Source organism: Bos mutus, chromosome 2 (genome assembly GCF_027580195.1).
Source record: "Bos mutus isolate GX-2022 chromosome 2, NWIPB_WYAK_1.1, whole genome shotgun sequence".
NCBI classification, from domain to species: domain Eukaryota; kingdom Metazoa; phylum Chordata; class Mammalia; order Artiodactyla; family Bovidae; genus Bos; species Bos mutus.
Window position 1 is genome coordinate 22,983,369 of NC_091618.1, and position 24,188 is coordinate 23,007,556.

General features: G+C 40.8%; 1 protein-coding gene across 7 annotated transcripts in view; it reads left to right on the forward strand.

Moving 5' to 3' along the window:
- DOCK10 (dedicator of cytokinesis 10) overlaps positions 1-23,473 on the forward strand; it is a 304,771-nt gene extending 281,298 nt beyond the window's left edge. For all 7 annotated transcript variants that reach the window (XM_070385816.1, XM_070385833.1, XM_070385802.1 and 4 more), the window contains exons 48-56: positions 1,045-1,151; positions 2,892-3,014; positions 3,136-3,249; positions 11,463-11,609; positions 13,727-13,937; positions 15,616-15,806; positions 17,666-17,766; positions 18,408-18,546; positions 22,729-23,473. In XM_070385816.1, the coding sequence (XP_070241917.1) occupies positions 1,045-1,151; positions 2,892-3,014; positions 3,136-3,249; positions 11,463-11,609; positions 13,727-13,937; positions 15,616-15,806; positions 17,666-17,766; positions 18,408-18,546; positions 22,729-22,845 (1,250 nt within the window). In that variant the 3' untranslated portion in view covers positions 22,846-23,473. The remainder of the gene's footprint in view (positions 1-1,044; positions 1,152-2,891; positions 3,015-3,135; positions 3,250-11,462; positions 11,610-13,726; positions 13,938-15,615; positions 15,807-17,665; positions 17,767-18,407; positions 18,547-22,728) is intronic.
- Positions 23,474-24,188: the final 715 nt, after the last annotated feature.

Here is a 24,188-nt window from a genome sequence, read left to right on the forward strand (position 1 = left end):
TGTCATGGCTTTTCCTGCTCTATTCAATCCTCATATATTTTAATGTATTTAATTACCGAAGAAAAATGCTAATAAAACGTTGGAAAGTAGAATTTTTAATACAAAGATTCAATTGCAATAATTATTATCATTATCATTTCTAGCATGTTTTGGGGTGATAATTTAGTCACATAGCCAATGACCTGATTATTAAAAATGTAAATATCCACAAAAGTATTAATTATAACTTAAAATGCACTTGCTCCAAGGTAGGCAACTGCACTAAGTTCTGTGCTGTGGAAATATCTCAATTAATTGCCAATAAGGAGTCTGTGTGTTAGATGCTGTTATCCCTGCCTGTTTATAGGACCTAAAGAAGTTAGGCAGTCTGCCCCGGATCCCCCTGGTTAGCTTGTGATGGGGCCATGTTCAAAGGCTGGTCTGTCACTCCAGACTGTGCTCTTAACCTCTCATATTCCTTTAACGTTCTGATCTGACCCCTGTCTGGACACATGGCTCATTATCAACTATTTTCATATGCATCTGCAGAGTTCCATCTTTCTTAGTCTTGGTGCCCATGAAGCTAAGAAATCTTGAGAAGTTTTCTAAATAATGCAAAAGAGTGAAAGTTAGTGAGTACTGTGTATTGTCTTTAGAAGGCAGTGATGATAACTGGGTATTTTCTCAAATACTAATGCTTTGAATCCTTTCAACATCCTTGAGATTAGATATTAATGTCTCTGATTTAACAAACAAGGGATACAGACTCCAAAAAGCTAATTAAACCAGAACATTGAAGTACATCAATCCACAAGCCTGGTTCTGTCCATAATCCCATAATAGCTCCTTAGAGAAAGCAGGTCAGCTGAGAACAATACAAAAATTATAAAAAAGGGAAAACTGGTTTCCTGGCAGAGTATTTATCAACAGTCATAATCTAACTATCTCATTGATGTATGAGTATTATAACCACCACATGTAACATCATGTAACACAAAGTCACTATCTAATCCAAGCAGGATTTGGCTCAAATAACAATGTTCCATTTTCCTCTGTCTTCTTAAGGCATGTTCTCTATGGGCTGGCCAGCTTTTCTGAGCATTACACCAAATATTAAAGAAGAAGGGGAAATGAAAGAAGATTCTGGCATGCAAGACACGCCATACAATGAGGTTAGATGAAAATTATCGAATATATTGTAATTAAGTAAGAAGATACATTGAATTGTAACATTAAACTAAGTAGGAAGGAGAAGATCTCATTCCAAAATCAAAGTTACCCTATAACATGACTTAGGCAAAATAAAATACAAGCTAAAATTAAGCTAGATTCATAGATATCAAATTCCACTGATAAAGTGAAAATTTAAACTAACTTTTAATTCTCTAAGATGGACCCAAATTTATGCAATCAGCTCTTCTACAAAATATAAAATATGATAAGGAATGCTGAAAATTTTTTGAGCTGGTCACTTTTTTTTAGTGCACTGGAAAATTTATTAACAAAGAGACTTGAACAGAAAGTCTCACTAGTTTCTGCAGAAAACCTCCTGGTATGCAGACTACTGTTTTTCAAAAGAAGCTTTCTATCAGGAGTTACTTAGCAACAATTCAAGTGAATAAAATAGAGCTCCCCTCCTCAAGTAAATAAAATATTTCAAAAGCTAATTTTTATTCATAATATTACATAGGTTTAAAAAAGGATTCAGAAAACAAATCTTGGGGGACATGTTAAAGAAATCGTACATAAGGCTGTACATTAATTGAATGTACGTTGCAAACAGTAAATGTAACTACACATTTGCATTAACTATTTCAAACTGTTTAAAATCTTTTCTGAAAAGACACTGAAAACATTCCAGCAGTATTATCCACTTGCTTTAGAAAGTATATAATTTGGTTCAGTTGAACATTTATTAAGCTCTTAGTATATGTGAGACATTGAGACAAAGATAAATAAGGCAAATTTATTTGGGGAGACAAAGATAATAAGGCATAATCCCAGTTCTTGAAGAGTTTAGAATCTTGTGAAAGATAAACATCCTTCAAGGTGGGGGCAACCACTCTAAGACCCAATAGCTAAATCTAGGCATCGTCTACAGCTGCAGTTAAAAAGGGAATACTTTTTAACGTGACAATAATTAGAATGCAGATGATGGAACATAAATAAAAGCTCTGCAGACTTTTGCACTGGGTCTTGACATTTGCTAGGATTTAAAAAGTGTCAGATGAGAAACTAAGTTTCTCAAAGGAGCAGCGGCAACATCACAGGCAAAAGTATGGAAATTATAAAGCATCCTAAGAATGGTGTGGTACCATCTAGTACAGCCAAAGTGCCAAGTCCATGCCAAGGTGCTGAAGGGGAGGGCCACTGAAAGGGAGGTTGGTACCTGATTCTGGAGCTCCTTCAATGTCATGCTAGAGAGTTTAGGCAGCAGTTCATAGGCACTGGAAAGGTTTGGGACAGTGGCAAGCTCATGATCAGGTTGATGTCTTTGGAAGAAAGATTACTAGAGAGCTACACACAGGACCAGTACGAGCAAACTGGAGAGGGAAAACAGTTTAGCTTGCAAACTATTTCATGGTGTCTGGGAGTGAAGAAACAGGAGTCTGATCTAAGCCTGTGACTGTAGGAATGGGAAAAAAAAAAAAAAAAAAAAACTGACAGATCTGAATACTTTTCATAGATTTAAATTAGCAAGTTTGAGGGACTAATAATGTTATGGAAAGAGAAGAATCCTAGAAGACACCACTATACCTCCCGGGATGGATGTAACTGCCAGTCACAAAGATGAGGGATGCAGAAATCCCACTGTGAAAAAGATTGACAGTGCAATAGTTTTGGAAGCAAGTTTCAGGGATGGGACACAGTCTTCATTGTGTAAAATCGCATTTTCATTTGGGGAATTGCAGAATATCCTGGTGGAGCAGCTGTACATGTGTGTGGAGTTTCTTTGGAAGTCTGAGAGATATGAGCTCATCGCTGATGTCAACAAACCCATCATTGCAGTCTTTGAGAAGCAGAGAGACTTCAAAGTAGGTGTTCTAAACCCAGGAGTTAGTTCAAATATCCTTCATTACCCCAGAGAATTACTTACAATTTTCTATTTTTTATGTTGGCTTCATCTTCATGAAACCCTTTGTTTCATGTTTTCAGAAATTATCCGATCTTTACTATGATATTCATCGGTCATATCTGAAAGTTGCAGAAGTGGTGAATTCAGAGAAGCGACTCTTCGGTCGCTACTACCGTGTGGCATTTTATGGGCAGGTAAGTTTCCTACTAATATGAGCTTTAATGTTGAGTAGTTGATTGCTGTCTTTCATTCTTAACAAGACATCTAAGTATATGTGCCATAGGACTCAGGGGGTGGGGTGAGGGTAGGAATATGTTTGGGTATATTTGAGTGTTTCTCTAAGTGTGAGGGTCTATGTGTTTGGCCAGAAAAATGTACTAAATTGAAAAATAAATGAGCAGAGCCCTCCTTGGGTCCTAATACAGATCGAGTTAAAATAGTGATTTTGAATTTCTTGAAGAAGTCACTTCTTCTTCAGCACCCTCCTCCAATTCTCCCCAAAACGTCTAAATACAGGTTTGCATCATATTTGAAAGTGAAATTTAATTGAATATTTTTAAGCAATGCAATCCATAGCATTCCAGTAAATAAAAGGTTCCTAAGGGCTCTACCATATTAAAGCCATGAACCTTTGACTTTAAAATCATTCATTTTCTTTTCTCCTACTTTCAAACCATCACTGCTTCTCCGCAGAAAGTAATCTACTTGTTTTGTTTCTTATACTAGAGGTCAATATCATTTCAAAGTGATTTTTCTCAGTTTACTGCATAAATAATGAACAAGATAGAAAATATTAGCTAGCCATAGCATTGGCCTAAAAGCAAAATGAACTTATGTTATATATTAATTATGAATGTCTCTGAGCCATGCTTTAAGTGGGATAAACCCAGGGACCATCCTGTTTCTTTCCTGGAGGGCTTATAACCTTAATGTATTTCAGCACTCACATTTCAGACTCTTACTTTCATGGAGAATCATTCCATCCTTTTATTTTCACAGTTAGAATGACTCTCAGCCCCGCAGTCTTCCATTTTTTTCTCCCTTCATGTAAAGCACAGTTTCACATGGCTTCTTGTCCTCCTCAGACTCTTCTAAGGCTGCAGACAAAAGCATCAAATTCAGCATGGTTATTCTAGATCATTTACCACTGAAGTCTTTTGGAAGACATACATTGTCCTGTAATCACCAAAGGCGGTTTAAAAACTAACATCTAAATTAGTCAAGATAGCTGCTGTCTCCCTGGAAAGAAAAGTGTAGCCACTTACCATAAACAAATTAATCCAACGTAGATTTCCCCCACTGCACAGGAGCGTCAGGACTGTGTATACAGTCTACAGAAAGAAGCTAAGTTTACACATTTATGAATTCCCTGGAAAAGAATCTGAACTATCTGAAGTGAGAATGTGTATTGGGAGAGAAAAATGTGGCAATCTGCAGGAGGGGAGGAAAGAAAAGGACATGATCTTTCAAACCAGCAGTAAACAAAAAACAACTCTTGACCTTAATGAAACCTTCACAAGAAAAATGGCAGAAAACCCCATCAGGAAGGGAATGTGGGAGCTGAGGGATTGTAGGAGAAAGACAAGGGTTTTCCAGGAATGGCCACAAACTAACTGAGCAGTACAGAAGTGACAGATAAGATGTGAGTTCAGCAAACCTAAATTTGAGTCAACAACTGTTTCGGCGATCTTTCCAAAGAAAAGTAATGAACTGCTGTTAGTTTTCTCTGGTCACGGAGACCAGAATGCCTACCTGATGGTTTCTCCAACCAACGTCTAAGATGCTGTTTACTAGACAGGTGGAAACGAAACAATTATGCTCCTTTCCAATGAGATTTTAATGCAGATGTTTACTTTTTTCTTCTTTTGGTCTTGATTGTTCCAGGCTGTGGTAAGTTCTCTCCCTCTCTCCATTTGCATGCCCTAATAAGCCTCACACTTCCCTCTGTATGGTTTTACTGAACCCTAACTTTTTTGTGCAAATGATCGTTCAGTACCAAGGTAAGATAATCCCATTTCCATTCATTTTGGAGTCATCCTGCATTTCTGGAACTAAATTGTGTTTATTCCAGTTATCTGAATTACAAAAATGTATACTTTGCTTTTCGTATCTAATATCTTTCAGCACAGAGGTCGGTGTAGTATGAAAAGCTACATACACACACATACGCACACAGAGAAACATGGGCACCACATGTTTGAAATATATGGATAGTAGACTAACTGTTGGAACTTGCCTGCTCAGTTCAGGCCACCAGAGTTGCAGCTGATTAAGAAGAAATCAATGGGCAGAATTTGAAAAGCTGTAGTGATGGCCATTGGTGGGTATCTTCTGGGGTCCTGAAAGGACTATGCCTTTTCCAAATAAAATGAGTATTGTGGAGAAATAGGACTCTCTTTAGTAGTGAACTCTGAGCATTCTTAAAGGCAGTGGTATTAATTCCCAGTATAAGTGATAAACTACAGTAAATCAGGTTAAGTCTCCTCAGATGTAAAAAGAACCTATGTAAAAAAAATTGGAGGACAAGCCAAAGGCAGTACATGGCAGCACCTAGAGATTTGTGACACAGGATTTTCCCTGTTATTTTGAACTGTATGAACTTTCCCATATTCAACCATTTTTTACTTACAAAGATGGCAATTTCATGTGGCTCAAAAAATTACTTTTGAAAAGAACTGGAAGTGAAAGTGTTCATAGCTCTGTTGCATCTGACTCTTTGTGGCCCCAGGGACTGTAGCCCATCAGGCTCCACTGTCCATGAAATTCTCCAGGCTAGAATACTAGAGTGGGTAGCCACTCCCTTTTCCAGGGGATCTTCCCCACCCAGGAATCAAACTCGGGTCTCCTACATTAAAGACAAATTCTTTACTGTCTGAGCCACCAGGGAAACCCAGCTGGCAAGGCAAATTCTTTCAGTATTCACACATTGTCCACAGCTCTGCTTCTCCGACTAGTACATACTTTTTTGTAATTCTTTAAATCCCTTCCCCTATCCATACCATATCAGTATTTTCTACCTTCATTTGTAAATTTGGGGTCATGGGTCCTCAACTCACCTACTAAAAGAATACTTGAAAACCCCTCTAACTAAATAGACTTGGGGGGAAAGGGGAAGGATGGGAGAGAGCTACTTTCAAATGTCCTAACCTTGTTCTTTTTGCAGATTTCTCAGTAAAGTGTGCTGACCGTGCACCTGATGTTTTGTATGCTGCTAGTGTTCTCAGTTGTCTTTGATTTGAAAGTCAAAGTGAGCTTAAAAAGCAAAATGTCGTGTGAAATCTGCAGACCCAAGTACATGCCTGAACATGGTGCTCTGTAAACTCAAACCCCAGCTGCCTTTGAACAAAGGAGAACTAATGGAGGTCATTGTGATAAACAGCCTCTTTGATGACTCCTCAGTCACCATTGTTCAAATGATATTCAGATACCTGTCCCCAGACTCTAAACGAAGCACGTGAACTATTGTGTTCAATGGCAGCAGACAATGCACGTCACTTCATATTTGATGATAAAGAAATAACCAAATAGATTGGCACATTCCTCGAACATGTGCAGAATGAAGGTGCTAAAGATCTAAGAGAAAATCTTGACTATTTCACTAGCATAATCCCCATGGTCAGACATAATTTCCTTTTCATCACAGTACCTTATGTCCCTGTAAAATTCACTTTTTAATATTCAAACTGATGTCTCCAAATCATGCTCCAAGGATTATGGGAATATAATATGTGATCAACTCGTTGCCTCCACAAAGGCCTTTGTGTAAATATTTCAGTGTCCCCTGTAGACCAGTGCTTTCCCTTTACAGGGTTGACTAGAGTAATGTTATGTCTGCAATGAGCCAGACCCTGGAAAAGAATTTGGCAACTGTTCTTTTGCAGCAAGAACTTTAAAAACGCAAGTCTTGCATAGCATGACTTTTGTAATCCAACACCCTGGCATCATTGACTATGGAAATTTTACACAGAGCTGACTACATGAAACATCCCCCCAAGTGTCCCTGAAGTATTCATTTTAAGAGTAATGAATTGCCAGTAGTGATCAAACAACCACTGTAATCAATGAAATCCTTAGGCTCTGGTATTTAGCATGAAAGCAAGTAAGTGAATACTCATTGCATAACTTAAAACATGAGATGGCCCTGGGATGAAATGAGTGAAAGGCCTGGGGAATTTGATTCTATTCATCAAAGGATTGATTCTGTGATTCTCAATCATGCCTACATGGGTGTAGATACATTTTAAAATCTTGATAGAAAAGGGGGTTGGGGTTCGGAGGGAAGAGCATTTGTACTGGGTACAACCATCACCTTCATGTCACTGTATGATATACCCTTCTGGCTCCCCTCTTATATGAAAGTCGTTGAGAAACATATATATACTGGGGTTCATATTTCTGTGAAACCATTTCTCTGCACCTGTGAAGTTTTCTTTTCTTAGTATTCAGCCTATTATGATTTTCTGACCCATCTTTATACACGAGATTCCCCTTTGGATGCATTCCTCTGTGAGCGTTGAGTCAGTGGAATATAATAGCAGGGGCACTTACATGTGATGTCCCAGTAATGATCTAGAGCTATTGCAGGATTCTGAAATACCTACCAAAACATCTAAGAAGGAGCCGATGATTTTTGTTGTCAATTTGTTGACGTATATTTTTATCATAACCTGTTGCTTTGAAATTTCATAATCTGTGCATCTTAACTCTACTGACTCAAAGTCCATGTTTAACTTGGACACGTGCCGATTCCTAACCATGGCAGATCAGGGAGTTGTTGCCATGTAAAATGACACTTTAAAAAGTCAGCCTAGCTAGGGAAATGCAGAGGTCACATTTCCTGATGCTTTGAAATGGACTTTTCTCATCACTTCAGAGCAAAAGCAAAAGAGAAACTTCCCCTAGGTTTTCTTCACCTTGGGTCCTATTTATAAGTCAATTATTTCATGCACAGAGCATTAAAATTCCTTAAGATAGTCTCCTGTTCATCACTGGGCTTTGCTTTGATGGTTTCCTTGGATAAAAGGCAAGCTCACATCCTAGCCATTTTCAGAGATGCCATTTCTCTGGCTCCATAAGCTCTTACACAAAGCCTGGCAGACAGCAGATTAACATGTATTCTGCTACACCAGCTCCTTTCTATTCATTTTATAAAATCGTCTCAATAGGTTTGTATCTCCATGTTCTATAAATTGATTAATTCTAATCATAATTCTTTCTGATCAATCACTTACCAAAATATCAAAATAAGCATCAATAGTCCATTTACAATAAGGAAAAGTGTAATTCCCAAGCAAGAGAACTTGAGTGTGTATTTTTAAGCACTCAAAACTCAGTTAAACTATTTACCTCGTATTGTGTGTATGTGTGTGTGCTCAGTATTGTCTGACTCTGCGACCCTATGGACTGTAACCCACCAGGCACCTCTGTCCATGAGCTTTTCTCAGCAAGAATACTGGACTGGGTTGCCATTTCCTCTTTGAGGGATCTTCCCAACCCAGGAATCAAACCTGTATCTCCATTGCAGGCGGATTCTTTGCCGCTGAGCCACCAGGAAAGCCTTGCCTTATATTAGCCAGAACTCAAATTGCTCTGACAGTGTTTTCCTTTATTACTGTCATTATGCTCATCATAGCCAACAATCTCCAGTAGGCTGGGCACTGCCCTTAGGGTCTCCTAAGTCTAAGTCTGTACTGTTTCCCATCCTCCAGACCAAGGCGTAAGAATGAAAGAAAGTCACAGGTCATGACGAAGGGCACAAAGGTCATAGGAATGACAATACTGTTCTTTCCACTCCTTTTTTGCTAACTCTGCACTCAGAAATTTGTTAGGGGGAAAAAATTCACAGTGAAAATGTTTCTTTGTGCTAGTTTTCACACCTTGATGAAAAAATCTTTTCCTTAAATTTGGAAACATTTTTCTCATTGAAATGGAAGCGGTAAATGTGGCTTGAGCTATTGCCCTGTGGGGATTCTGGTTGACGGCCTCAGAAGTCAGTTCTCTTTTGTGTCAGTCTGTCAATTTTAGTCACTTACTTCTGACCTTGAATCAGACACAACTCCATAAAGCATCAACAGGAAAAAACCTAGCAGGCTGGAAGTCATGTGGGATAGGGTCAGACCTCACTACCCCTACAGAGTCTCGAAGAATGATGAGAGGCTTTGCTTGCTTTTAACATCACACATCACTGTTTTAGCAGTCTGGAGTCAAGGTACTCACAATCTGCTGTATTGGTCTTGAACATTTCTCAGAGAAATTGTTCAATAAAAACACCTGTACCAAAAGCAATGGAATCTTTTCAAGCTATACTTGGTGCAAATACATGCTTTTAAGATGCATGCTCTCTAAGAACGGCCTCATTCATCTGTTTATTCATTCAGCTAACGGGCAGGGATGTCTCTCTTAAGACCAGGCCCAGTGCTAAACACTGGACATGCAGTGCGGAACAGGACACGTTCCTGCCTCCAAAAAGCCCAGAGTCGGTCAGGGAAACAGCAAGGAAACAGGCAATTACCTGCTTAACAGGAACTGTGCTGGTGAATGTGCCTTGTTCCTTGTCGTCAGTTACAGCCCATTTATGATACCAAGTACACTCTTCGTGCAGAGAAGTCAATGGCACCCCACTCCAGTACTCTTGCCTGGAAAATCCCATGGACGGAGGAGCCTGGTGGGCTGCAGTCCATGGGGTCGCAAAGAGTCGGACACGACTGAGCGACTTCACTTTCACTTTTCACTTTCATGCATTGGAGAAGGAAATGGCAGCCCACTCCAGTGTTCTTGCCTGGAGAATCCCAGGGACGGGGGAGCCTGGTGGGCTGCCGTCTATGGGGTCGCGCAGAGTTGGACACGACTGGAGTGACTCAGCAGCAGCAGCATACTCTTCGTGATGGTCAAACACCAGTGAAAGCGCTTTGCGAGTATAAAGCACCATACCGATGTGAGTTGTGATCAGTATTCTCAGATCACCTCACATTAGCTGTGGGGGAAAAAAACCAGCATCGGAATATTTTACCCAAATTTTTATATAATGAGTATGTTTTTAATGGTCAAAAATATAAAACAAGCAAAAAAAAAAGTATAGCTGAGATATTTTGTGACCTCTAGTATCTTCACTCAGCCCTTAAAAGTTATTTCCTGGGCTTGCCTAGTGGCCCAGTGGTAAAGAATCCACCTGCCAATGCAGGAGACACCATTCAATCCCTGATCTGGAAAGAACCCACAAGCCACGGGGCAACTAAACCCATGTGCCACAACAACTGAGCCTGAGCTCTAGAGCCAGGGAGCCACAGCTACTGAGCCCATCTGCCGCAACTACTGAAGCCCGCACGCCCTAGAGCCCACGCTCCGCAACACGAGAAGCCACCGCCATGAGAAGCCCGTGATCGCAACTAGAGAGCAGCCCCTGCTCTCCGCAACTAGAGAAAAGCCCGTGCAGCAACAAAGACCCAACACAGCCAACAAAATTATTATTATTTTTTTTTAAGTTGCTTCCTTAGGGTAAACTCTGCAGTCAGAAGATTCCAGATGCACTCGGGTTCTTAACTGAAGACTTTCTCCAGTTATCTGAAGCCTCATGTCTTCCATAGGAAAAAATGCTTCTGTGTCTCTTCAATGAGAAAGAATTATAAAGACTGTCCCCGTTTTCTCAAAGGAATCTTCCCTTCCCCAAAACAAATTAACAGAGCTTAAAACCTACTTGCTCCTATGACATAAAAATGATGACATGGTTAATTTACTACTTTCAATCTTATGAGGTCTAGCTTTGCAAGAATGTAAGCAATCTATCAGTAAAGTGAATTGAATGATGAAATTGCATACAGCCGAGTTCCATCGGGCCCCTCATGAAATATTAATATAAAATAATTTTTAAAGTAGCAGTACTTGGGAGCGTAACACAAGTAATTTCTGTTACGGCTTTTCATCTCCAAGGATGTGGGATGAGATCAACCCGTTTAGATCCCTTCATGTGCCCCTATGGTTTTTCCTATGCTAGTTTCCAAGACTTGCAGAACTATTCATTAAAAATGATACCGCTCCTTGAAAAAAATACGAGTACTCCAGACTTTGTGTTCTACACCAAACTACCACAGGAGGGCATTCTTCCCCTAAAATACATACAAGCAGGGATTACCAGTGATTTCTACTAATAGAGAAAAACATGTGGAAGGTACCTCTGGAGGTTCTTTGGTCTGACTGGGGAATATTTGCATTAATGACTGATTCTAATATGATATTTTGCTTTCTTCACCTGATTTTTCTCTGATTGTGAATTTTATAGGGAGCTAACCTGTGGTATGGATGTCAACCAAAAGACTGGCTGTAATATCTAAGTAAATGGTTTTTGTTTAGCTCATGACTTGCAGTTGGAGTTCTCTAGTAAAATTGGTGGTTTACTATCTGTCTTCTGTAGGGATTTTTTGAAGAAGAAGAAGGCAAAGAGTATATTTATAAAGAGCCTAAGCTGACAGGTCTCTCTGAGATTTCTCAAAGGCTGCTCAAGCTCTATGCAGATAAATTCGGAGCAGACAATGTGAAGATAATCCAGGACTCCAATAAGGTAGGAGAATATTCGTGCAGGTGCAAAGAACTGATTTCCTTTTTTCTTCACTACATTTATTAAAGTTTTAAATTTTTGCCTGACTATGCAAAGTAAACTACCTAAGCTCTTTTGGTTGTTTGTTTATTGGTTGACTGGTGATGGGAGGGAGAGAGTCAAAAACTTTGTACATGTGTATTTGAGTAGCTTTTAGATAATCTTAAAAACAACTTACCAGCCCCTGCATCCCTCCCATGGTTTGTTTGCATTTGAATAGCAACCAAAGGGTTAAAGCAATTGGGCCCCATGATGGACTGGGAGAAAATAGCAAGAAATTATTTATTCAGTCATGGAGGTCTTCCTGGGTCATAAGAATTTGGAAATCTGCCCTCTTGTGAGGGTACCAGACTTGCCAATCCCATTGTACTAAGCTGCAAACATCCAACTAACCTCCTCCCGGCTCCAGGAAGCAAACACTTACATCCTCTAATGAGATTACTCAGAATCTCTCTAATACACTTTGATTCATTTAGCGAACCTTAACTGAATACCTACTGCATTCCAGGCCCAGAACTAGGAGCTGGGGCAAACAGTCTCTTCCTTCCAGAGCTCACAGTTCACACGGGGCTAGGAAAAGGAGGATGTGTGCGAAAAGCTGGTTAAATAGAGTGCAGTGAGGTACCACAGGTGACGCGGTCTACGCCTTCAAGTCATACAGGGAAAGCTCAGGGCTGGGGCTCCCTGAACACCTCATTCATGGTTGGGTGACGCTTCACAGAGGGCATGATGTTTGAGCTGGGGATTGTAAGGTGAGGTAAGAAGGTATTTGCTGGAAGCAAAGGGTAGCTGAGAAACCAGCACATGCAATGATGGGGGTATTTAGGGGAAGGTGTGTTTGAGGAATGGGAGGTCTTTGAAGCACAGTTTGGATAGAAGAATGTGACAGAAGGTGGAGCTAGAGAAGATGGTTTGTACTCTATTGTATTGGCCTCTGTTGGGCTACAAAAGAGGTCTTTTATCCTTTTCCTCTTTTGCAAAGCTGGTATTTAGAAGGATATAAGATCTGGATAGAAGATTAGATTTCTGAATCTGGGCGGAAGTTGTTACAAATGTGTTCATCATTCTTAACTTGAAAGGTGCAAACTCCTTCCCCATAAAGAAGGACAGAACTCAAACCACTATCATGGTCGCCCTCCTACATGGAAAGTAGAGGCAGCTCCTAGTGGTGAGAGAAATGCCAAATTTGGTGTCAGAACAACTGGAGTCTTCATTCCACTGTGCTACCACTTAGCAGCTGGTGGTCCATCCTGGAGAAGGTGGTTGGTCACTCTGAGTCTCCATTTTTTAATCTGTAAAAATGGTTATACTTATATCCATCCTACAGTAGCATTACAAATTAATTCACGAGCCTCCTCAAATCTCTTGAATTAGATAAGCAGTGGATGGGTGAATGGATGGAGAAAGTTGGAAGAAGTTTAAAAACTCTTCAAGAAGTCATTAGAAAAGAGGCAGGGAGCAGGGAGGACCTTTCGCCTCTTTTCCATGCTATTTGTCAAGGCTACTCACCAAAACAGAGTTAGTTTTAAAAGTTATATAGAATAACTTATTGCAGATTAGAGAAGGCGAGAAATTGAAAAGAAAAATGTTTGCAATCACGTGACAGGTTATCAGTTAATCTTCTAAACCAATGAGGAACCTCCTAACACATTACAAGCCCATAGCTCATGGCTCCAGTCTAGGTAACATGGCTAATTGTAGAGAGAAAAAGAGATGTATTTCCACTCTTAACACGCTTGATTCAAGCCAAAGATGAAGATATTGAATACAGAAAAGAAAGAAAATAAAAGATTAAATAATATGTCATAGCCAAGTACTTTTATTTCAGAGCCCCAGGGACTTAGCACAGCTGGCTCCGATTTGTTCTCTGTCACCATCTGGCTGCTTGACCACAGTCCAGCCAATTACTCTTTCTGTGGTTTCCATTCACCCAGCCCTCAGATGATGTCATTGGCCATTTTCATCCAAGGGAAAAGGGACGGCTCAGAACACCAAGCTGCAGGGGTACTGGGCTCCCCACCTTTCTTCCAGGAGCACCCCAGGCCCACCACTCTTTCTCTGCGCACAATGTGTTAAAACAGGTGAACCCCAAGGATTTGGACCCAAAATACGCCTACATCCAGGTGACCTATGTCACGCCATTCTTTGAGGAAAAGGAAATAGAGGACCGGAAGACGGACTTCGAAATGCACCACAATATCAACCGCTTCGTCTTTGAGACGCCCTTCACGTTGTCGGGCAAGAAGCACGGTGGCGTGGAGGAGCAGTGCAAACGGAGGACCGTCCTGACAAGTAAGTGCCGGTCCCCAAGTGCACGTCCCCCTGCAGGGTCCTGGGTTAGGCTGGACTCAGGAAATCAAGACACTTCAGTCTTTGCAGCGTGCGTGCATTCGTGCTAAGTCGCTTCAGTCAGGTCCAATTCTGTGCAGCCCTGTGGACTGTAGCCCGCCAGGCTCCTCTGTCCCTGTGATTCTCCAGGCAAGAATACTGGAGTGGGTTGCCATGCCCTCCTCCAGGGGATCGTCCTAACCCAGGGGTCGAACCCAGATCTCTTACCTCTCCTGCATTGGCAGGCAGATTCTTTACCACTAGCATCACCTGGGAAGCCCCTCAATCTTGCAGACAAGGACCTAACATGTGCTAACTTGGAAATGAGTTCCAGGAAGCCCAGACCTCCTCTTGTCCCTTGTCTGGAAACAAGAGACCCTTGACAAGTCAGCCAAAACAGAAACTGTCATAGAGTTAAAGTGACTTTATCCGCCGCTTCCCTTTAGATCTTCCAGTGATGATGGTCATGGTGTCTTGGGAAAGGCACTCTGAGCATTCCTCTCCTCTCTCCCTGAACCTACCCTCAGTTATTGCAGAGTCAACTGCTCTCAGAAGTATGTGCTTTGGGGAAAGATTCTAAACCACTTGGGAATTCAGGTTTCTCATCTGTGAAACAGATGCAGAGGGTTTTCCTCCACCATCCCTTCCATACTATCTAGATCTATTCTATGAGCTGGTCATCCTTTCCACATTCAGTAAGTGCCTATAGGTGTCGGACAGTGTTCTGAGAATTCAAATAGATAAAACACAATTCATCCCTTCAAGGCGCTCACTGTCTGATAGGAAAAAGAGCCAAGCAAAGCAAGAATTTTAGGTGAGCCCAGCATGAGAAATGAAATGGGAACCCCCCAGAGAGGACTTTAAGGCAGACTCGGGTCGTGGGGAATAAACACAGGCATCTGAATGAATGAGACCCAAGGCATCTTCAGAGGTGAGCAATCCTGGGTTTTGCAGTAGGTACGTGGCTAGCAGTCACATCCAAACTATGAGAAAACAGTCATCTTCAGTAAACTTTACCAGAACTTTTGTAACAAAAAAAGAAACTAGAACAAAGCTATTATAGTCTGTGCTTGTTGTTGTTTAATCACTAAGTCACGTCCAACTCTTTTGTGACCCCACAAGGCTCCATGGGATTTCCCAGGCAAGAATACTGGAGTGGGTGGGTGGCCATTTCCTTCTCCAGGGGATCTTCCCAATCCAGGGACTCAACCTGCATTCCCTGCATTGCAGACAGATCCTTTACCACTGAGCCACTGGGGAAGCCCCATAGTATGTGCTGTTCAGTATCTACTTAAGTCACAGCTTTATTGTGACTCAATGTAGTTTTTTTTTTGAACTACAAGTTGTAGTGGAAACTATTGTCTTTTCAGTGTTTAGAGACTCTAAATGTCTAGTCCAGCCTTGGCAATGAGGAGATGTCACTAGTGAAGTGGGGAAGAACATGCCAGGCAAAAGTAGCTGGGAGAAAAGTAAGAGGTGTGTGAGAGCACGGCACATAGAGAAAAATGGCTCACATACATAGAGAACATGCAGGATAGAATGTTCTGAGTGCAAAGACTCAGGGTCATCCTGATCTTCAGGGGAACCCGTGACTTTTCACTAGCCCTTGACCTTGAAATGCTCTTGTATTGCTTTTGTGCAGCAAGTCACTTGTTCCCCTACGTGAAGAAGAGGATACAGGTTGTTAGCCAGTCAAGCACAGAACTGAATCCCATTGAAGTGGCGATTGACGAGATGTCCAAGAAAGTTTCCGAGCTTAATCAGCTTTGCACGATGGAAGAAGTGGACATGATCAGACTGCAGCTCAAACTCCAAGGCAGTGTCAGTGTAAAGGTGAGCGTCACCCAGAGCTGAGATGCACACGGTCAGTGGAACCTGGTACAAAAATGATGCCCCTTGGAATTCTTTGACAAAGAGTATGAGAGACATTTTTCTGGTTTTGATACCATCCAACACCTTTATCTGAATCTTTAAAATGTTGTTTCCTTGTGGAGGTACCAAACACCTAGGGGAAATCTTTCTTAGGTTTTAGCTAAAATAAAACTTTTTTTTTTCAACTGTCCTTTCCCATCTTCTCTGGATAAACTGTGTTCTATATTCTAAATTCTAACAAATGAATTAATGAATGAATTAGCATGGCTTTTTAAAATTTGTCAGAAACAGACGTACAAAATTGTTCAAAAACAAAAATGTTTAAATGTTTATTCATTCATAAATGTGCATCAGTATTTATGTCAAGGTCCTGAGAGGAAGCAGATGGCCTGTTCACAGTGAGGAAATGAAGAGAATATAATTAAATAGACTCTTTTGAGAATGTATAAGCAGTATTTAGGAAAACCAAAGAGGGCAGGCACTTGGGGCATAAGACTGAGGGACTATCACCCTCCCCAAACCTTAAGACTCAGGGGAGAGAAGAGTTATTGGAAGAAGAGAGAGAGGTGAGAACCAACTCATGATAGACACACACAGTTTCTGCTGGGGAATTGCAAGGAGGAGGCCATGGGCCTAAATACTCTGACAGGGCTGAGACTAGGGTGCAGTGAGCGAGGCATTTCCCTTGGGCACAAAATTAAGGGAGCATCAAAAAACTCAGTAATCAAGCTAAAATAATACTTTAATGCTCCACTTCTAAAAATCAAAAGTAACTTCACAAAACCAGATTGAACAAAGTATTAAAATTTTAAATAAAGGCAGGCCAGTAACAGTGCCACACGGAGCCATGCAGGAGGCTGAGGCCAAAGGAAAACAGTACCACTGATCTTGATGCTGACCTGGCTCTCCTCTTCCCTGCCCACCTCTTGTCTGTATCCCCATGGCTGACTCAATGATAATAATTTCTTTAAAGCCAGAAGGCAAAAGAGTCATTGTTACACTCCAAATGGGACAGCTTCCCTCAGCACATGGCTGAGCAGTGGAAGGTTGAGAGGAATATGAAGAAACTAAGACAAGTATTCTGTAGGGTCTGTCCTCTCTACCACACGGGCAGCAGCTGGTGAGCAAAGCCATCTGAATATGCCTCAAATACAGCCTTAGCTTCCTCCTTCTTTCACCTCCTTCCTTCCAGCCCCACAGTCATAGGCAAGGATCATACGCTCTAAAGAATGCAAACCCCTTCACTAATGAGAGCCTATGCATGCTTGTGAGCATGACCAGGGCCTGGCATTGTGCCTTCATCCAGCAAATCTAGAAAGTCCCTCCCTGGACCAGAATCTGCCAGACTGTCCAGTGAGACATGATAGAACAGTGGTTCCCGGCGCGATGCCGAGATCACGACCACTGCATAATGTCTCTTATTAGTAGCTGTGTGTTTGCTTGAATGTTTGTAGGGGGAAAAGTGACTAGCCCAGCAAACATTTGACTTCACAGATGTTGAATGTATTTAAGTAAATAAAGATGAGTCTAGTTTTCAGAGTTATTAAGAAAATAACAGTGCTTGCCGAATTTGTGGATATAGCAAAAACATGACATGGTGGCCACACGACTGAAGTTTAGGAAGGATGGCAAGGAAGTGTGGAGTTCAGATGCGTCCTCTAGTCGCTCACTGACTGGTCTAGAGACAGCAGATAAGACAGATACAAGGGGATGTGAGAGAATTAGGGGGGCCGCATGGTGGAGGCGCCTCTTTCTAGCCATGGAGAGGACTCCATGGAGGAGATATTACCGTTCTTAGCCAATTCTCTTCTCCCCAATAGGTTAATGCCGGACCAATGGCCTATGCACGGGCTTTTCTTGAAGAAACCAATGCAAAGAAATACCCTGACAACCAAGTAAAGCTTTTGAAGGAAATCTTCAGGTAAGACTTTCTCTGCTGAGCTGTTCTTCCTTGAATTCCTTCAGACAGGGCGTCAGGAATGAATGCCCCCAGGGAGCCACTGACAGACCCTCTTCTCCGTAGCCTAGTTTATCAGCAGCCTGACTTCAAGTTGCCACTTTCTTATTTTGTTTTCTTTTAATGTTTATGTATTTGGCTGTGTCAGGTTTTAGTTGAGGCATGCAGGATCCTTGCATATGCAGGATCTTTCCTTGGGGTGCAGGAGCTCTCTGGTTGTAGTGTGTGGGCTTACTTGCCCCACGTATATATGGAATCTTAGTTTGCCTGACCAAGGATCAAACTCACCTCCTCTGCATTGCAAGACAAATTCTTAACCCTTGGATCACCAGGGAAGTCTGTAAATTGCCAGTTTCTGAAAGTGAAAGAAAGTGAAAGTCGCTCACTGGTATCGGACTCTTTGCGACTTCACAGGCTATACACTCCATGGAACTCTCCAAGCCAGAATACTGGAGTGGGTAGCCTTTCCCTTCTCCAGGGGATCTTCCCAACCCAGGGATCAAACCCAGGTCTCCCACATTGCAGGCAGATTCTATACTAGTTGAGCCACCAGGGAAGCCACTTTCTAGGGTTGCTTGTTAATTTGCTTATTGCCGTCACTAAAGGCAATTTGCAGATGCGTGTGGCCAGGCCCTGGATGTGAATGAGCGCCTCATCAAGGAGGACCAGCTGGAGTACCAGGAGGAACTGAGGTCCCATTACACGGACATGCTCAGCGAGCTCTCGGCAATCATGAATGAGCAGGTGAGGCTTTCCCCGTCTATGCATAGGAAGTGCCCATTTTATCCCCCATGCCACAAAGACAGGAAAGAGTCTCTTTCTTTTCCTGCTACTGAAATCCCTGCATTTTCACAAACACCTTGTTCCTGAGCTGTTCTCTCCCCCATGTACATCACCCCTTGTCTCAAAGGAGAGAGATCAGATTGGAGAAAAATCTGTAGAAAAAGAAAATTGAGAACCCAGATGCTTTCCAGTTTTCAGAGACATTTATCCAAACCAGACGTGTGTTGGTTTTCTAGAACAGATGACGCCTAATTAGACACCAAGAGCACTGGGTGACGTTCCTGCTAGAGTTTATTACCACGCCCAGTGCCCCTGATTCAGGACCTCACAACCTCCAGGCTGGGATGTGCAGTTCCATAGTACTCCCACTAGGGGTCTCTGCACAGTTCTCAGGAAGAAGACAGGAACTTAGGGTCCTGGACTTCTATAGTCAAGGTTGCCTCTACAGAGACTGAGCCTCTAGATGATATGCAGATTGGGATAAACTTAACCCTCCATCCCACAAGCAAGTCATTCATGATTTCAGTGTGTTCCATAAGACTGCACAAAATGTAGACATTCAATAATCACTACTTTGGGGGGTATTGAGAATCAAGTGATCAAAACCAAATTCAGTTTGTTTGCCTACTTCCAGCATCCATCAACCCTCACACTCCACCTGGATGTCTCTTCACCCACCAGGTGAAGAGTTAGATGTGTTCTTTACAGAATAACTGAGGGGGAGAACTTGAGCTAACCTCCCAATAGTGCCTCATGCATGGTAGCCATTCATTAAGTATTAATTCCCTCTCCTTTCCTAAAATGGAAAATGGTGTTTAGTGTTGTTAATAAATAACACTGTCACAAAACATGAAATGTGTCATACCCTTCTTTTATTCCAATTAAATTTCCCATATTTTTTTTTCTCTTCTTTTCCATCTCATTCTACCCACATTTTAAGTTCTCCATAGCAGTTAGAGAAAGAAATGGTTATTTGACTTATGTTGCAAAGAAAAAAATCTCCTGGATAGGATTTTTAGTGGAGAAAGTGTTGGTTTGGAATTGTTAAGGGGTAATGGGAATTAAATACTCAGGAGTGATGCCTTAACAGATGGGGAAATCATAAATCTGAGAGTGAAACAAAAAGAACAAGCAATGGATCTGTACATTGGAAAAGATGACAAAGAAATGCTTGTTTCCAGCTGTAAATTGCATCTGACCTTGAAACTTTGGGCAAAAATGCTTTTCTCTTTTTTTCCTGGCAGCTCTGCCGCGGTCCATGTCTATACAGCTTCTGTTCCTCTGTGTCTAGTATTTCCCTCAGTACTGTAAGCAAAAGCGGTATGTTTTTCTTTCCTTATGTCGACTCTGTCCTTTGTGGCCTTCTGGTCTACCTGTTCCTTTTCCCCAGGCACTTCCATAGTCACAAGTGTTCTGTAAAAATGCTTATTTAATTAAATCAACTTTGTTTCCATTTCAAGGTAGGTCAATATTAAAATAAAAAGCCTACTAAAATCAAAAAAGCTAATTAACAACTTAGCGTTTAAAAGAAAAATATATGTCCTATCAACTTCTAAAATATATTTGAGCTCATTTGTATCCAAAATGAAGATTCATTATATCTCAAAGGGCTAAAAAAATAAAAAATAAAAAAACAGAGACAACGGCCAGGTGATTTAGAGGAAGGAAAATAACTTTTTTTCTAGAAAACTTTTGCTAACAGAAGCAGAATTTGAGCGTCCTAGAAACTGACGTAAAGAAACTAATGGATTACACAGGTCTTATTATTTAGCAAAAGAAATAGATCTGTTGGCAGGAAAGATAAACTTTCTCCTGGTCCTGAGCCTCTATAGTGATTTGTCACATAGGTTTTATATATGGACAATGACTACAGTGTTCATGATATCCTCAAAAAAAAAAAGTTTTCTTTAAAAATGTCTTACTCTATTAAATGGCCATTCCACATTTCCATCTTAGATTAAAATGAGGAAAAAATATTCACTTCTAACTCTGAAGAGGAAATTCTAGAAGAGGCACTATTTAATTGATAATTATCAACCACAAGTTTAAGTTAACCATAGCAAAACTATGTATTCTGCAGCAAAATAAGCTATCTTTATGACAAATATTGATAAGTGTCTTGAGTTGGTTGTAATGTCAGAAATAGCAAAAGATGGAGTTCTTAAAGTCCAAAGTAGTTTAAAAAGGGGGTGTAAATCTCAATTCAGATTTATAACAAAAAATGTTTGCTTCTTTCCTCAATATTTTTACTAAAAAGGCATTTGACTCTAATGTTTGGGTTGGCACTCTAGTAGAGGGAAGGGTAGTCAAATTTTAGCATAATCCTATAATGCATGAATGAGCCTTAACCTGTGACGCATGAATACCTTTACATACCTTGATACTCATCCACGTATTCTGGAAACAGATACATGTATAATTACAGTGAAGAGAGGAATTCTACCATTAAACTTGTTAACAATAGAAACAGAATGGATAGACAGACATAGAAAAACAGAAATAGAATTGATTATGCAGTTCATTCCGAGAGCGTCCAGAAAAGTCTAAGGTAAAAGGCAAACACTAAAGCCACTGCCTAATGAAAGAACCTTCAATATAAGGAGTGCGATGGAGCGGGATGAGGTAGACGCTCATGTGTAAAAATGGAGATGTGGACATGGAGCTGCTAAAGTGACAAGCAGGCAGCAGTTACCTTTTCAGACAGCCAGGATGCCAAGCTATTTTATAAATGGCCAAAAACCATAAAAGCCTCTTTTGATGGAGGCCAAAGTAATACATATAACCACTGGATGAAACATAAGATGCTGATTTGCTGTCTGTTTCAGCGTTTAAAAGGATGACAGCATAGTGAAGTCAACACTGGTAACGGATAGCAAATATTAAAAAAAAAAAAAAACACAGGAGGGAACACATCTATTCTGTTACCGTGCCAAGCAGGCCAGATCCAAAGGCATGTTGCTTTTTGAGTTTCAGATACATTGTTTGCCAATGTATTTAAACAGAACTTGTGACACTGATCATAAGGAGAACTTATTGGTAGTATAAGGTACACGGATGCTGTGGGGACAGAGAAGCCATTCTGTCCCAGAAAAGCAGTAGAGCCAAAGCCTGGTAACGTGTAAAGTCAGTGAGAAAACCAGGAATTTTAAATATTCATTAAGCCTCTTCTGCACCAAGGTTTTAGAGGTGCCTGGGGTTTCTGGAATTGTTATTGTGTTCACATATCATTAGTTGAACAGATCTGACAGGGAAGTACAGTTAGGGCATATTAACATTATTTTCGAAAGTAAAATCAGATCAAGGTATATATTTTTTTCCTCCTATTTCCATTAATGGAAACATTTAAATGAGGCTTCAGATGTTTTCTTTGGAGGCAGATTTTGACAATACTTATTATGACCTTTGCAAATAAAATAAAATTCCAGAATTACTCAAACACATCCATAAGATTCATTCACATTTAAAAACATATCTGATAGTTGAAGAGAATCAGGAAACTACTTCAAATCTGGTCAACATGGCTGAGATGTAGGCTGGGAAGAAAAAGCTCTTCAGATTATACAGAGTGAAGTAAGTCAGAAAGAAAAACACCAATACAGTATATTAATGCATATATATGGAATTTAGAAAGATGGTAATGATGACCCTATATGCGAGACAGCAAAAGAGACACAGATGTAAAGAACAGATTTTTGGACTCCATGGGAGAAGGCGAAAGTGAGATGATTTGAGAGAATAGCACTGAAACATGTATAGTACCATGTGTAAAATAGATGACCAGTCCAAGTTCGATGCATGAAACAGGGCACTCAAAGCCGTTGCACTGGGACAACCCTGAGGGATGGGATGGGGTGGGAGGTGGGAGGGGGGTTCAGGATGGGGGACACATGTACACCCATGGCTGATTCATGTCAGTGTATGGCAAAAACCACCACAATATTATAAAGTAATTAGCCTCCAATTAAAATAATTTTTTTTTAAACTCAAGTTTGATAAGAGCATTTTCAAAATTTGCAGATTCCTTGTGGGGAAATTTTTTTTTAAAGTCAGTGTTCTGGGTTTTGCTTTTGTATTTGAAGTTATTAACACAGACCTCTCTATTATCGTTTTGTTTTATCGCATTGTGTTTTGTCCTGTCTGAAGATTACCTACCGGGACGACCCATCAAAGCGAGGAGTGGAGCGAACTTGCAGTCGAGTAATTAACAAGGCGGCTCCCTCTCTGCCCACGGTCTCTGTCTCACCCAGTGGAGAAGTTTGAGAAGTCCACAGCATCGGACACTCCTCCTTCAAGGGAACTCTGAATTTGCAGCTAATCTCGGGGAAGAGAAAGATAACATTTAATTTATTTGAAGTTTTTATGGTGGTGTTCATATTGTTTTTTACCTCGCTAGCTTGAGAATTTTGCCGGCCTCCAGATTTGCACATTTATTACAATTTTTTTTTTCCTTTGAGTGACGTTGATCAAGCCAAGCTAAATATATGCTATGAAATTCCAATGAATGTGTAATTCAAAAGCTGACTGTAAGTCTGCTGTCGGTCACATTATGTTCAATACCCAGTCCTCGCACACATATTTTGAAGGTCAAAGTGAATGTTTTTGTAACATTTAAGCGTATTTCAGATGTAAATAGAAGATTGTAAAATATATGGTTTTTACCAAATTTAAAAGAACCTTTTTAGGTATTACTTATGACAGTGCTAAAATTATATGAATAACATTTCAGATACTGTTATTAAAATATTTGTGTATGTGTACAAAAGTGTTGATAAATACTAATCTTTAAAGTTTGTGGAGTTTCTTTATTTGTAATATATGTGCTCTTAAAAGCAATGAGATGTGAAATTATGGAAGCCTTTTGTTGTTCATAGAAATAAAAAAATACAATTACTTTGCATTTGGTTCCCTCTTGAAGAGAGTTGCCACTAAAAGTGGTTCATGGGACCGGGCAGCTGCTGAATGCCTACTTATGATTTATGATGCCTTAGCAAGAAGTCGGGACAAGGACTTGAACCTCAGCAGGACAAAGATTCGAAGATCAACTGGACAGACCAGGGTTTTCCAATCCCAAGAGATAACTAGACTGATTGGAAGAAGATACATTGAATCAGAATCTTAAGGGTTATGGTAATTTTTAGGACTCTGCACAGATATTCCATTCTATATATGTGTGGTGGGATTGCATTCCGTACCTTTTTTTTTTTTGGTTGCACTGGGTCTTTGCTGCTTCACACAGGCTTTCTCTGGTTGCAGGAAGAAGCAGGGGCTACTCTGTTGCAGTGCACAGGCTTCTCATTGCAGTGGCTTCTCTTGTGGAGCACAGGCTCCAGGCGAGCAGGCTTCAGCAGCTGCAGCATATAGACTCAGGAGTTGCAGCACATGGGCTCAGTAGCTCACCAGCTTACTTGCTCTGCAGCATATGGAATCTTCCCAGCCCTGGGATTGAACCTGTGTCCCCTGCATTGGCAGGCTGATTCTTATCCACTGTGCCACCAGGGAAGTCCTTGTGCCTTTTTGAAGCTAGAGTTGACCACTCTTCAGCCATTGAAAGTCAGCCAGTCCAGGTCCTGCTTGCTTGACTACACATACACCCTGCACTAGAC